At 39.0% G+C, this 15,024-nt stretch overlaps 1 protein-coding gene across 1 annotated transcript in view; it reads left to right on the top strand.

Annotated features, from left to right (window-relative positions):
- The window catches only part of arhgdia (Rho GDP dissociation inhibitor (GDI) alpha), a 37,974-nt gene extending 24,091 nt beyond the window's left edge, over positions 1-13,883 (top strand). The window contains exons 2-6 of the mRNA XM_051715679.1: positions 2,217-2,412; positions 8,378-8,461; positions 10,335-10,411; positions 10,931-10,994; positions 12,095-13,883. Of these exons, the coding sequence (XP_051571639.1) occupies positions 2,226-2,412; positions 8,378-8,461; positions 10,335-10,411; positions 10,931-10,994; positions 12,095-12,294 (612 nt within the window). The 5' untranslated portion in view covers positions 2,217-2,225 and the 3' untranslated portion in view covers positions 12,295-13,883. The remainder of the gene's footprint in view (positions 1-2,216; positions 2,413-8,377; positions 8,462-10,334; positions 10,412-10,930; positions 10,995-12,094) is intronic.
- Positions 13,884-15,024: the final 1,141 nt, after the last annotated feature.

The following is a 15,024-nucleotide window of genomic DNA, read 5'->3' as shown; positions in this document are numbered from 1 at the left end:
ATGCGAGTGAACCGTACTCAGTCCACCTTCCGAGATGGCCTCGGTTCGGTTCGCTTTAAAGGGGTCTGAGATCGTTTGGATTGTTCACATATGCGCCAAAAATCCCACGAACCGCGTTCAGACCCCTGAAGCAGACCAAGTGTGAAAACACAATAAAATGTCATGTAAATGCTTTAGGGGGCTTTCACATTGGGCATGTTTGCTGCGGTCCGATTCCGAGTGCGATTGTTCCCGGTGCCCCCCCGCCGCGTTGGTCTGGTTTCACACTCACTTGACTCTATCGAACCCCGGTCCATTTGCGTTCATCTTACCTCATCACAAACACACATGGAGAACCCAACGCAACTCGTCATACTTTTTGTTTTTTTGTTATTTTGGTGCCATTATGCACAGCAGAGTGAACGACAACTGCGCATATGTGCGCTTCATGGCGTATCTCATCAGATGTCCAGGGGAAGGCGGCTTGCTGCTGCTCGCAAACGGCATTTTTTGAGGAGACAGCTGATTGCAAGGAATTAATTTGCATCTTTGTTTACACTGCACGCTTACTCACGCTCGTGACCAAGGTGAAGTTATCGCCACTGTCATCTCCTATTATGCCCTATATTTATAACCTATAATAGTATTTATATATAGTATTTATAAGGTGTATAGATAGATAGATGTCGTCATCGGCTAAAATGCATGCGCAGGTTACTTTACTTCCTGAACGAGTGCGCACCCAAGTCCGAGTTGCTTTCACATTCACGCGAATTGCGCTACAGTTCCATTGCAACCGAACTCAGACCACCTCTTACAGGTAGTCTCGGGTTCGGTACCGCGGTGCGCTCCCCAGTCCGCATGACAGCTTTCACATTACCAATTTTTCATGCGAACCGTGCTGTGTTTCGAACTAAACTGCCAGTGTGAAAGCACCCTAAGTCTGACTGAAATCGTGCCAGTCCGATATGTCAGAGACTCTGGAATGACAGAGTTGGATAATGTGATTGTAGCTTGACTTCGTCCAGCATGTATACAAGTTAATTGGGTCAAAGTTGGCCTTGGCATTGTGTGTGTATGTTTAGTAATCAATTCACAACAAAATACTAAAATCTGAATTATTGAAATTTTTAAAAGTCCCTTACAATGTTTAAAGTCGACGTGAAATCAAAATGGACCCCGTTTACTTTTTGCACATTGTTGGTTTTATTGTGATCAATTCATCATCAAATTTGATTCACCTCTGAAATAACTTTTCGTTTTGGCTGATGACACACATCTTGAATAAAAACCCCTCCCCCAATTCTGGTATCGGACACCCACTTTTTTGTCTTATATCCATCCCTGCAAACTGCCACTTATTGGTATTTTAAAAATGTTCACGTCATTTATATGAATTCGATTCAATCGCTATTAAATAGAGAGAAAAACCATTGAGTCGAGGTCAGCCGATGTTGGATTATGTCGATACCGATGACTAAGATGGTGGAAAAAAGTCGATAACCGATTAATCGTCAGATAGATTTTAAAAACGGGCACAGACATTGAGGCTTAAAGATTCTAAATGGAATGAAATCCCATATGCTATTTGTGCAGCCAAAATCCCAATAATTACCAGAACAAATTCAGATATTGCATTAGCGATCACCGAACTATTGGTGTTATTTTCTGCCGATAACCGATGGTTCCAAAAGTAGCTGATTAACTGATTAATCTGCAAAACAATATATCTGTTGACCTCTTCAAATGAGCTGAATGAATTGAATCAATTCGCTGATAACCCAAAGATTCACACCCCTATGTATGAGTGTGCTTGCTCCTGAACACACTGGCAGTGTTGTCCAGTATCTCCTCTCATGGCAGTAATTGGCTTTGACCACTAATGCAGTAGTGCTGAATACAGCTGCCCACATTAGCACTGATTCCCAAGCCTCTTCCGATGCAGTCCAGCCATAAATGCCTGGAGTTTGGTGTGTGTTTGAAATCATTTTATTCCATTTGGACCTCTTAATATCCTTCATTAGATTTCTAAGCCTTGAAACAACCAGCCAGCTCTGAGATGAATCACAACACAACTTTTAATTTGAATCAAAAAGTATTTATAAATCAGACAAAAAGACAAAGGTACAATAAGATAATGCAATCAATATATGGGCCACGCTTACAGGTGATGATGCAGGTTATAAATATTTGATTCTTTTTGCTAAACCTCTTTGTGTTTGTGTGTTGTCCTGCAGCTGTCAATCATGGCCGAGCAGGAGCCCACCCCAGAGCAGCTAGCTGCCATCGCTGCAGAGAATGAAGAGAGCGAGGCGGTCAACTACAAACCGCCTGCACAGAAGAGCCTTCAGGAGATCCAGGAGCTTGACAAAGATGATGAAAGCCTGCGCAAGTACAAGGAGGCGCTGCTGGGCTCTGTCGATGTGGCCATAGGTGTGTGTCACCTCATTGTACACGCTCTCACCTCACTTTGCCCTAGCACTAGTTTGACGGATGTTTCTTTGCACACACTCTCACACACTGTGAAGGTCTTAGTGCAACAACAATCTCTTTCCCGGAATTCATTTCCTAAACCAGATTCTGTGCTCCTCTTTCAACAAACTTTGATTTTCAGCTTATTTGATGAGTGAGTCTTTGCATACACTTGAACCCTCTGGTGTTTTTTTTTTTGTTTTGTTTTTTTGGAACCCGGTTTAGATTGCCCCTAAAGTTGTTGTGTTGAACTTCTTTTTGAAAATACTAGAAAGAAAGAAAAAAGTCTGTTAAATGTCAATTCAAGATGTCCTACTGGTTGCCTGCCACTGAATAAAACAGTACACTTGCTTGGGACGTTAGCTAAACAACAGTCCTATCAACAAATCATATTTTAGGGTGAGGCTTAAGCATTGATTTAAGGGCTTAAAGAAATAGTTCACCCAAAAATGATAATTCTTTCATCATTTACTCACCCTTATGAGTATGACTTTCTTTCTTCTGTGGAACACAAACAAAGATGTTTTCATGTGTTTACTGTATATCCATACTAGAGGTAGACCGATATATCGGTTTTACCGATTAATCAGTGCTGATAGTTGCTTTTTGGAACTATCGGTTATTGGCAGAAATCTGTCGATAGTTGCCAATAGTTTTTTCATTATTTAGTGATCTCAAAATAAGAGTCCCAAGACTATGTTTTGGGCTTGTTTATACTTAAAAGTCCCGTGTTATGCACCAACTTAATTTTTAATGCACTTAATTTCTTTTGGTTATTATTGGGATTTTGTTTGAACAAACAAAATGCAAAACTGGGATTCTATTCATTTTTGGACTCTTTGTCTTTGCCCGCTGTAATAAAGACTGTAAAAAACAATTAAAAAAAAAAAAATTATTTAATTTTTTATATTCTATAAATCAATTAGAAAAACTATCAGCCAGTTAATCAGTTATCAGCCTTTCCCACCACTTTAGTTATCGGTATCTGCAAAATTCACAAATGGTCGACCTCTTATCCATACAATGCAATTCAATGTGGTCCAACACTTTCAATCTCCAAAAAGGACATAAAGGCTGCATAAAATTAATTTGGGCTGTCCACATACTAAATGCAGTGTTGCCAAGTTTGTGGTTTTCACACCCAGTTTGGCTATTTTGAAAATGCAGACGCAATTTAAATATGATAGGATTTTTTGGGATATTTTTTTAAATACTGTCGATAAAAGGTTGATTAGTAAGAATATAAAATAAAAATGCAACATTTTATTGATGTATAATGGCAACCGGGTGTCAAAGCATCACCGTCTTGAAGCCTGCACTGTGTTCCAATCAGATTTATAGGGAATAAGGACCTACATTTTGGTCTGCCTCTTACCCAAAGTGATCGTATTGCTTCAAAAGACATGGATTAAACCACTTAATATGGATGGAGTCATATGGATAACCTTTATTCTTCCTTCATGTCCTTTTTGGAGCTTGAAAGTGTTAGACCTCATTGACTTGAATTGTATAACCAAAAATACATCATACATCCTTCAAAATATCTTTGTGTTCCGCAGAAGAGAGAAAGTCATATGAGTTTGAGATTGCATGAGGGTGAGTAAATGATAAATTTGAATTTTTGAGTGAACTATCTGTTTAAACAGTATATAAACCACTGGCCTTGCTCTGATTTGGGTAGCGTTAGGGATATGGGGCCTATACCATAAAGCTAGTTAAACAAACTCAGGGTTACAAGATTGGTTTTGATTTGATAAAACCAAACAAATCCAATTGGTACCATGATGCAGCTCATCAACTTTCTCTGTCAGCTCAGGCTTTGATTCTGACTTTAAGATTAGATTGCGTGCTCGTGTACATGAATGAGTGACGTTTGCAGCTAACAGCCAATCATGTGAGAGAACGCGATTCACTTCTCGTGAAAGAATAAGGGAGATTTACCTCTGCACCGTTTTGCATGAGAGTGATAGTTCAAAAAAGAAACAAGCAAATAAAAGTTCTGTCCAATGGAATTATATACATTTTTATATTATAGATCTGCTTTGGGTGTCTGTTGGCTTTAGATATTGTTGGCACAATTGTTTTGTTGTCGTTATCATTCAAACGTAGACTACAATCAAAACTCAGGCCAATAAATGCATTTTAGCCAAAAGTGACTTCACGTCAACAACAATATGCAATCTTTCATATTCGAATAATCATCAGAAATATCATCAGATTACTCGTTTACAAAAATAATCGATAGTGACAGACCTAGATTAGTGGCCTTGTGCATGCACAAAGTGTTCCAGGTTCTCTTCTTTTCACATTCTCATAATTCCAGACATTTTTTGGCTATTGAAGATTACTATGCAATATCTAACTGAGGTATGTAGTTTTGTGGACAGAGGAGGAATTGGCAGAATTTATCTAGATTTGTAATGAAAAGCAAATAATTTTTGAATAGTTGTCTGCTAAAATAAGGCTTTGAGTGTTTAATTGAGCCACATTGTAAAGCTCTGTGAAAGTAAAGAAATTATGGCAGAAATAATTTACTTTTGTATAATAAAATGCTTATCGTCAATTTAATAATAATAATAGTTCAATAATATTCAAGTTGTCCAATAGTAAACACCCTTTTATGTAGATAATATATGAATGGTTTCTTTTGGGTACAATTTTTATTATAATTAATTGGGGGACAAAAGTTTGATATTTTTGTCTTTCCTTTTAGTCTGTCTAAACAGCAGAAATATGAGATGTTACATGTTTGCTGTATCTGAGTTCAAATTCCAATCACAATATTTGTCAAAATAATCACAATATGTGTTTGTCCAAATCATGCATCGCCATGTTGTTCCAGGACCAACAAACAGTGTTTATCAGGAAATGTCCTACTTGGGTAAAAAAAAAACATGTCTTTCTGGGCTAGTGCAGTATGCTCAGAATGAAATGTTCTCAGACAGGGCCCCACGCCTGAGGCTGCAGTCTGCCAGCACCCTGTGAAGAGCACTCAAAAACAAGGTCATGTCTCTCGAGAGGCCCTGCTCCTTTATGCATATATCAGCAGTCACTCATTCATTCACCTGAAGAGCATTTAATCAAGACTATTAATCTCATTATTTAATAAAGAGTGAATAAAGCGTTTTCCCTCAGAGATTACAGTCGTTATAGAACATGTTCAGTACCTGCTGAAAACAGACAGGGGGATGGTGCTGTTGCAGCAATAAACACACTAAAACATCAAACACGGACTTACAATATTATGGCAAGCAATATTATTTTGAAGATGTTGACAGGTTTTACATATGTGGTTCTCAACGGGTTTCGTTTCAGGACCCAGATTTAACGTTAAACATCAAGGGGCGACCCAGCGCAGAAACAAAATTGTTTATCGTACAAAAGCAAACCTATTTGTCAAATTTCCGATATAGTTTTTACTGATTAATCAGTACCAATTTGAGGAACTGTGGGTTATCTGCAAAAACATTTTTATTCCTCCGTGTTCCTCCTCCAGAGGATTCTACAGTTAGAACTGCTTCGTTCTACAGTAGTTCCACCAATAGTGGATTTTGCCAAAACCTGTAACTAATGTAGTGGATAAGGCCATATATATATATACATATGTCCTTGTTAGTTTCTGTCTTCAGTTTTTTGGCAATTTCAAGTATTGTATAGCCTTCATTCCTCAAAACAATGATTGACTGATGAGTTTCTAGAGAAAGCTGTGTTTTTTTTGTGCCATTTTTGAGCTAATATTGACCTTAAGACATGCCAGTCTATTACATACTGTGACAACTCAAAAACAAACACAAAGACAATTTTAAGCTTCATTTAACAAACCAAATAGCTTTCAACTGTGTTTGATATAATGGCAATAATGACACTGGTGAATTAAAATACCAATTTCCTTCCGAAACAGCAAAATCTGTACATTATTCCAAACTTTTGGCCATCAGTGTATATTGATTTTAAAAGCTATTTGCTGATTAATCGGTTATTGGCCTTTTCCACCACATTAGTTATCTGTTTTGGCAAAATCCACTATCGGTTGACCTCAAGCATAGATCATCCGCATGAGGCATTGTTTTTCATGACAAATGGACAGTAAAAGTAAAAAAAAATTTAAAAACAAGACAAATTAAAATAACTATTTGTAAATTGGTTTAGACAGAAATGTGTTTACTTCTGTAAGTCCGCGTCTTAGCGTGTCATTAGTGCATGCGCCTGATGTTAACTGTGCTAAAACTGGGCCGTATATCGTTAGTTAAGATGAATGTATTGCCCAGGTTGCTTTATCCTATCCAGATGATTCCAATTGTGTTTTCCAAAAGGGTATTAAAAAATGTGAATAGATGGTTGAGCTCTCATTTGGAGTAAAACAAAGGCCAAGGCTTAAGATGCCAGTTTTACAATTACCAGGGGCTTAAGGGGAGTTAGACCTACCCAATATTAGAATGTATAAGTTGTGTGCTTAAGGTTTATATCTAATTGGATAACAAAAGATGTCTCATCTGTAGGGCTAAATATTGAAACACATATCTAAATACCCTTTGCAAGACCTATTGTTGTCGTTGTTTAAAGTTATAAAGTTGTGCCAATCCTATCACACTTAACATACTTGGGGCATGGTGGTTCATTAGGTGTTTGGAGGACTGGTCTTACCTCTATCTTTACACCAACCTTAAATAACCGGATTTTCTACCAGGGGTGACTGATGCTGGCTTTAGGCGCTGGTCTGAGATACTGGTGCATAGTCAGGCTCAAAGATTTATTCACTGACAATATCCTAATGTCATTTCAACAGATGGTAGATAAATATGAACTCCCAAAAACAGACTTTTTCAGATTTCTCCAAATTAGGCATTATATACTAAAGAGTACAACTTTTAAAAGATAACTGTGAAAGGTCATCTATGGAGAGAATGCTTTTCCAAGTAAATGGGAGAGTGTCAGTTAGCCTACTTTATAATACTTTATGCTGTATGACTGGACACACAGGGTACCAGGAGGACATGGGAAAGGGAATTATTCATTACACTTGATGATGAAACGTGGGATGAGATTTGGGAATATGCTAAATCAATATCAGTCTGTAATCGTACGAAAGCAATTCAGCTGAAAATGATAAACAGATTACACTTCTCTCTAATCGTAGACAATTTTAATTCCTCTCTTTCACCTTTTTGTCTTAAATGTAAGACTGAAACTGGTATTCTGACTCATTGTTTATGGTCATGCCATAAGTTACAAAGATACTGGCGCAGCATACTATGTGAAATGCAAAAGATTCTGAATGTAAACTTAGAATTAAACCCCTTGTCATTATTTTTAGGCCTGCCTAGCAGTCAGATAACGTGTAGGTAACGGAAGACAATAATATCATGACCTTTACTGCGAGGAAGAACATTCTCTTGCAGTGGACACTGATAAGGTCCCTTCTGTGAAAGGTTGGCAAAAAGTACTAATGGAGTTTGTACCAATGGAATACCTTACATGTATAATTCACTCCAAAACAGACTTCTTTCACAAGGAATGGGAGCCATCTGTAAATTATCTGGACCCTGGTATTGCAGACATTGTTACTTGGATTTTATTGATTTGGAATAGTTACACCACCCATGTTGGAGTCGAGTGCATTTTGATTTGTTGGAATTGTATTTTATTATGTTAATTCCGAATTAATGTTTTTGTTGGTTAATTTTTAATCTTGGAAAAGTCAATAAGTATATTATTACAAAAGAAACTGTGCTAAAAGAGTTACACAAAGCAGTTGTAGTGCGAATGTATCTGTTCGGGCTCGCAGTCAAAGAGTATACTTTGAAAGGCTGAGTGCGCGAGACGGAATGGCACATGGAAAAACCATAGCCTTTATTCCTGAAATGGTGCTTCCAACAGCAAAGCAATGAAAAATATGTTTTCTCACATTCGTTTTGTTGCTTATCAGATCCCAACGCTCCCAATGTTCAAGTGACACGGCTAACTCTTGTGTGTGAGACCGCCCCCGCCCCGCTGACCCTTGACCTGCAAGGTGAGTAGACAGGACCACTTGTGAGTTCTTGTGTTAAATGGTGCTACAATGAAATACTGCTATTAGAACATGTGCTACAAAATTCTAGTTAAAATAAAAGCTAAGCTCAATCGAGAGTAGCGAAACACCTATATATCAACCAGAATGATTAATCGGCCCAAATTTGGCCATTTTGATATTATCAGCATCAGCTGATGACTTTGCCCAGTTGGACGATTCATTTCCAAAAATTACGGCTTTGTCGGTGGAAAATGCACATTTCCTGTTTTCGGACTTTTTTGAGGGGTGAATTTGACTAAATATTGTAAACTTAAAGGCATCGTTGACCCAAAAATGAAAATTGTCTCATCATTTACTCACCCTCATGCCATCCCAGATGTGTACAACTTTCTATCTTCTGCTGAACACAAATGGAGATTTTTAGAAGAATATCTCAGCTCTGTAGGTCCATACAATGCAAATGAATGGGTGCCAAATTTTTGAAGCTTCAAAAATCACATATAAAATAAAAACTGCGTGGCCTCGACCCTTTTTAAATATTGATTATTTCTTACACCTCGAGTTTCGCTTCAGATGACGAATTAATCCACTGGAGTCCTATGGAAATTTTTTTTTATTTTTTTTTATGGCTTTGTGCTTTTTGGAGCTTTGCAGTTTCTGTACCCATTCACTTGCATTTTATGGACCAAAAATCTTGTGTTCTGCAAAGAAAGTAAGTCATGCACATCTGGGATGGCATAAGGGTGAGCAAATGATGACAGAATTTTCAGTTTTGTGTGAATTATCCCTTTAAGTGTTCATTTAATTTTGTAGTTTTGTGTAAATCTGATTTACATAAATACACCTTAAAGGTGCTGTAAGCGATTTTAGCGTTCTGAAGCTTTCACGTGACTGAGCCGTTGAATTAGCCACACCCCCTCATTCCAAAACCCCACCCTACAAAGATAATTTTGAGAACAAAACCGAACAAAAGAGCAGTGTTGTTTGTTCCTGTGGTTGTCAGATTCAACAGTGGCACAATAGCGCCCTCAACTGACAAACATTATGAATCATAGCCTCAACGATCCGTTTCAAATACACCACTATGAGAACGAGCAAAACGATTGACAGGTGAAAAGCGTCAATGTCCATGGACACATTTTCAGTCGTTTACAAAGTCTACAGCTGTCACAGAGACCAGTGAGATATCTCACAACACTTATTTCATTAATATCTTTAAGGGAGTAGGAACATTTTTTGCACTTTTCCATGAAAAATTACTTGGAGCACCTTTAAGTATAAATCAGTCATCAACCACCCTGCATTGTCAATAAAATAAGCCCATATCTGTCGACCACTTATCGACAACATCTGTGTTTATAGTAACGGATTTAGAATGAAATTCTAAGTGTGTTACCATAACTCTTGAGCATTTATTTACCCAGTAATCTTATAAATACTTGGGTCAGAATGCACTTGTGTTGAATAGGTTTCAGCCTATGCTGTGATGTAACATTAGACTGAACAGTCTGTGGTCGTTTCTCTGGCCTAAATTCATGACGTTATTAGTGAGTGTTATATATGTTAGCTAATGAGACAAATTCCACCTCTGTTGAGATTTAATCTTCCTCTCATATGACCCAGATAAACCACAACAGCCTGACAGAGCAGTTCAGTGTGAAACACAGCAAGAGAGAGACAGAAAGAGGATATATGCATCCTACAGCCATCTGCTGGGAACATGCTTTAACTGCACTCTGCTGCAATTCAGGCTAATGCCAGTTTCACAGAAACGCTGATAGCAGGGCCCAAAATTCACTTTGTGCCACAACCTCCAGTAGATGATAAATTTAGAATTTACTAGCCATTACATCTGTTATCCTTATATTCTCAGGAGATCTGGAGTCTTATAAGAAGCAATCGTTTGTGCTAAAGGAGGGAGTGGAGTACAGGATAAAGATCAACTTCAAGGTTAGTGCTAATCTGATTTGTGTGTGTGTGTGTGTGTGCGCGTGCATGCACGTTAAATAATTAAATCAGGAAATATTTGAATGCACTGGCTTTAAAGGGATTGGTGATATGATCACAATGAAGAGTAATTTTATATCACGGTAACGGTATATATATATTATTACATTTTTATATTTGAGGGAAATAAATGGCTTATATATTAAAATAACCATGTGTTAATGCCCATTTTTGGATAATCCAGAGAATTAAATCATCTCGATTGATAATTATCTTTTTATGTTTGTAATTTACATAATCCTAAAGATAGGATTACTCAATAAGCAAGCAATACAGTGTATGCAAACATGTTGCACTGAACCTATCCCTGTTTATCAGTTACACAATTTCTAAAATCATGTCACAATGGGCTGTTGTTCAAAAAGCTGAACTCTGATTAGAGGTGTTGTGTCAAGGACTCTTGATTTCACTTCTGACTGGTCTTCCACAAATGGATGTATTTTTGTATCTATCTATTTACAGGTAAACAAGGACATTGTCTCGGGACTGAAGTATGTACAGCAGACTTTTAGGAAAGGGGTGAAGAGTAAGTATGCTTTAAAAAAGTAATTTTCTCAAAAATGGTAAATGCATCCATACATATTGCTTTCAAGTTTTTGTAATTGTAATGACGTATTTAAGGTAAACGGTTAGGGATAGTACTGACTAACAAAGGCAGGGCCCAGATGATGTCACTCAAATGTGCATCCTGGGGGGAGGGACCGAAAAGAGGAATGATGTTCAACGAGGACACGCGGGGTTTGTCTCGCATGTACTGTGTTTTGTCGTTCCCTTCGTTGGACTACTGATGTCGCTTTTTCCTTGAGAAACTGTCATGTTATCATTGAGTATATCTTTATCATCACCACCATTTATTTATTTATTTTTATCCCCTTTTCTTCCAATTTGGAATGCCCAATTCCCACTACTTAGTAGGTCCTCGTGGTGGAGCGGTTACTCTCCTCAATCCGGGTGGCGGAGGACAAGTCTCAGTTGCCTCCACTTCTGAGACAGTCAATCCGCGCATCTTATCACGTGGCTCATTGTGCATGACACCGCGGAGACTCACAGCATGTGGAGGCTCATGCTACTCTCCGCGATCCACGCACAACTTAACCACGCGCCCCATTGAGAGTGAGATCCAATAATCGTGACCACGAGTAGGTTACCCCATGTGACTCTACCCTCCCTAGCAACTGGGCCAATTTGGTTGCTTAGGAGACCTGGCTGGAGTCACTCAGCACACCCTGGATTCGAACTCGTGACTCCAGGGATGGTAGTCAGTGTCAGTACTCCCTGAGATACCCAGGCCCCCATCACCACCATTTTAAAATTGAACTGAACTGCATCTACACTGGGTCACGATCGGGAAACCCGATCTCCATGCGGCACCGGCCACCGGGCCAGAGAGACGCAAAATCAACAGTTGAGTGGCCTCTATCTGGGCAACTCCTAGCTGACACACAAACACACATCCATTCATACATTTTGCTAGGACTGATAACCACGTTATATTGCCTCACGTGGGGAAAGTTGAGTTTGCACGTTACGCGCGGAAGCCGATTCAGCGTATTCCCTAGACATAAACTTTTGTAGCGTGTGCTGGCAGACCAAATATGACCTCTTACCTTGTTTTTTTGTGTTTAGTTGACAAGTCGGACTACATGGTGGGCAGCTACGGGCCTCGGCCGAACGAATACGAGTTCCTGACACCTTTAGAGGAGGCACCCAAAGGAATGCTGGCCCGCGGCACCTACAACATTAAATCCAAGTTCACTGATGACGACAAGCACGACCACCTGTCCTGGGAATGGAACCTCAATATCAAGAAGGACTGGAAAGATTGAGCTGATTCCAAACCCGTCATTTCCTTCCTGTCATCTTCCCTGTTTCTCCCTCCCTTTCTTCCTCTCCCACTTCCTGCCACCATCATCATCATAATCTTGGATTAACTGATTTAAAGCAAAAGGATCTCTCACTCCGTCCACTTTCCTGCAGTTTTCCATCTTCCATTCCTCCCTCTATATTCCCATCCCTTTCCCTTTCCAATGAGTATTGAGGCTTTTCATGAAATATATTTGTGAAAACAAACAAAAACGTGCACAATCCATATTTTGTGTTTTGGTTTGTTTGTAAATAAAAGTAAAAATCTGAGGGAAAAAATATTCATAAAAACCTCATGGATACTTTTGACATGGTTGTTATTAGTAATCTTTACTCCCCGTCTTCCTCTTGTGTCTGAAACCCTTCCCATTTATCCAGTGTCATTCCTTTTTCAAACATTTCTTTATTTTGTTTTAACCATGATCTGCCTTGATGAGTGTAATGTGAGAAGGTGCCGCTTGCTCTTACTTTGCCACTGGCATTCCCTCAACAACTCAAGTTTGCCTTTGCCCAGAGGGGGAAAAAAAACCTGTCCAAGGCCTTTGAGATAAGTTAGGGTTAGGGTTAAAAATGTAGAAATGTAAGCGATGTGGCGGAGCAGGTCTTTACTTAGCTCTTGGTATGTATGCGTGACCATGTATTGCTTTAGATATGTAGGGTTCACAGGATGTCGTAATCTTTCTTGAAACTGACGTCTCGTCAACTAGGATGGTGCAAGTTTTTCATTTGAACCATTTCATCGCCATGTGGCCTTAAAATATTCCTGTAGCAAAATATTTAGGAGCTGCCTTTTAAGTGTCTAGTTTTCCAATCAAACCCAATCAGATCTTTGTGTTATGGAGGCCAAGTTGCTTCACTGACTATTGTGTCCTTAAGGGACTAGCGGTCTCATCTTTTACGTCATTCAATTGGCTTGATTCAGGATGGACCAAACTTGAAGGCCAGTAGTAGTTTGTCAAACTTGATGCGGAGCAAATAGTGGACCCACCCAAATTATTGTACCTCCAACAGATTCATTCTTGCTCACAAACCTCCTGCTTTCCAAAAACGACTAGTGCTCAATTTGATGAATGTGCCCTTTGCTTGTGGATGTTTTTGAGTGAAAAAGGGCTGATTTCACTCACAGACCTCAAGTATTTAACTACTCAACTGAAATATTACAAACACCACAGATTGTGCCTCCAGTATTGTCAAAAATGAGCTGCTCAAGGTGTGGAAAACCTACGGGAATTGAAGTCAGAACTCTAAAGGAGGTGCATTTCTAGTTGCTACAGATTTGGAGGTCTAAGAGTGCACCGAAAATGTAATACTCTCAGTGTCAGTCCAGATGTAGTTTAACCTAAACGTTCCAACGAGAGGATGTGCTCCGATCACTGTACTGTTTTATGCACGCTTATTTCTTCGGCAACATTGCCTGCGAGGTAGGAACTTGATGTGCTGGTCCAGATTGCTGCATCTGTCTTCATTTGTTTGGTTTCTCTGTATACTTATCTCTATGAAAGCTGGAGATTACTGTTCACCTGTGTCAACATTAAAGTGTTCAGAACAGACATTATGTTTCTTTTGTTTTCCATTTTCTAACATGGATGCTATACCATTGTTACCTTTGTTTTGCTACAGCAGGGTGACGTCTAGATGGTGAACCTCATTCTGCGAAATTCCCATAAGATTCACATTTGGTGCAATCAAGGTTAGGGGTAGAATGGTCTCCATTTGCCACTTAATGCCAGTACATACTCTGCGCTAAGCCCCTTATCTCTTTCAACCCTACCAATGCACCTGGGGTTGGGACAGTACATCAGGGGCTTAAGCCCCCAAGGCCTCCCTCTTGCAACTCTGGTCTAGATAAGTTTTTTCCTATCTAGAATAGGACGTTATAGACGTGAGTTTTGGGGAGACACACTGTAAAAACTGTGAATTGAAAGTACAGTCCAGAAATAATAATAGCCACGTAATGTAGGAGCGCTGACACTCCTAGGAACGTGAGGTAAATTTTTTTTTTTAATTCATTGTCGTTTTCACGTAAATGGGAAAAACTGAGTTACGGACGTGTTAGTTGATGAGAGGTAAGCCCAGCGCCCATCCTCCATATATTCAAACTATGCAAGTTGCGAAGGGCCCTCGAACCACCAGGGGGGCCCCCATGTTGTAAAATATGTTTAAAATTCAGGTAATAATGCATAGCGTAGTAGTAGACATGGCTATGGTTTTGAAGCGAAGCTACCCGCCTATCAGAAACCGAAAAAAGAAAAACATGCCAGAAATGTTAAATGAGAGAACATGAAGGTATGTACTAATTTTAAGGTGTGATTTTCAGTTAGGTTTTTTTCAATGAAGACATCAGACATTATAGCATAATTTTCTTTAAAGCTCCTTTGAAACAGTGCTGTGCAAAAGTTTTAAGCACTTGTGAAAAATGTTGCATAGTAAGGATTCTTCAATAATGCCATAAATAGTTTTCACTTAATGTCATACAAAGTCCAGTAAATGTTACAAAATCTAAATCAATATTTGGTGTGACCACCTTTGCCTTTAAAACAGCATCAATTCTCCAGGTACACCTGGATACAGTTTTTCTTGGTTGTTGGCAGATAGGATGTTCCAAGCTTCTTGGAGATTTCACCACAGTTCTTCTATCTATTTAGTCTGTCTCAATTGCTTCTGTCTCTTTATGTAATCTCAGACTGACACGA

This window comes from Myxocyprinus asiaticus, chromosome 14 (genome assembly GCF_019703515.2).
Source record: "Myxocyprinus asiaticus isolate MX2 ecotype Aquarium Trade chromosome 14, UBuf_Myxa_2, whole genome shotgun sequence".
Lineage (NCBI taxonomy): Eukaryota > Metazoa > Chordata > Actinopteri > Cypriniformes > Catostomidae > Myxocyprinus > Myxocyprinus asiaticus.
Note: the sequence above shows the minus strand (reverse complement) of the source record. Positions and strands in the feature narration are given on the sequence as shown.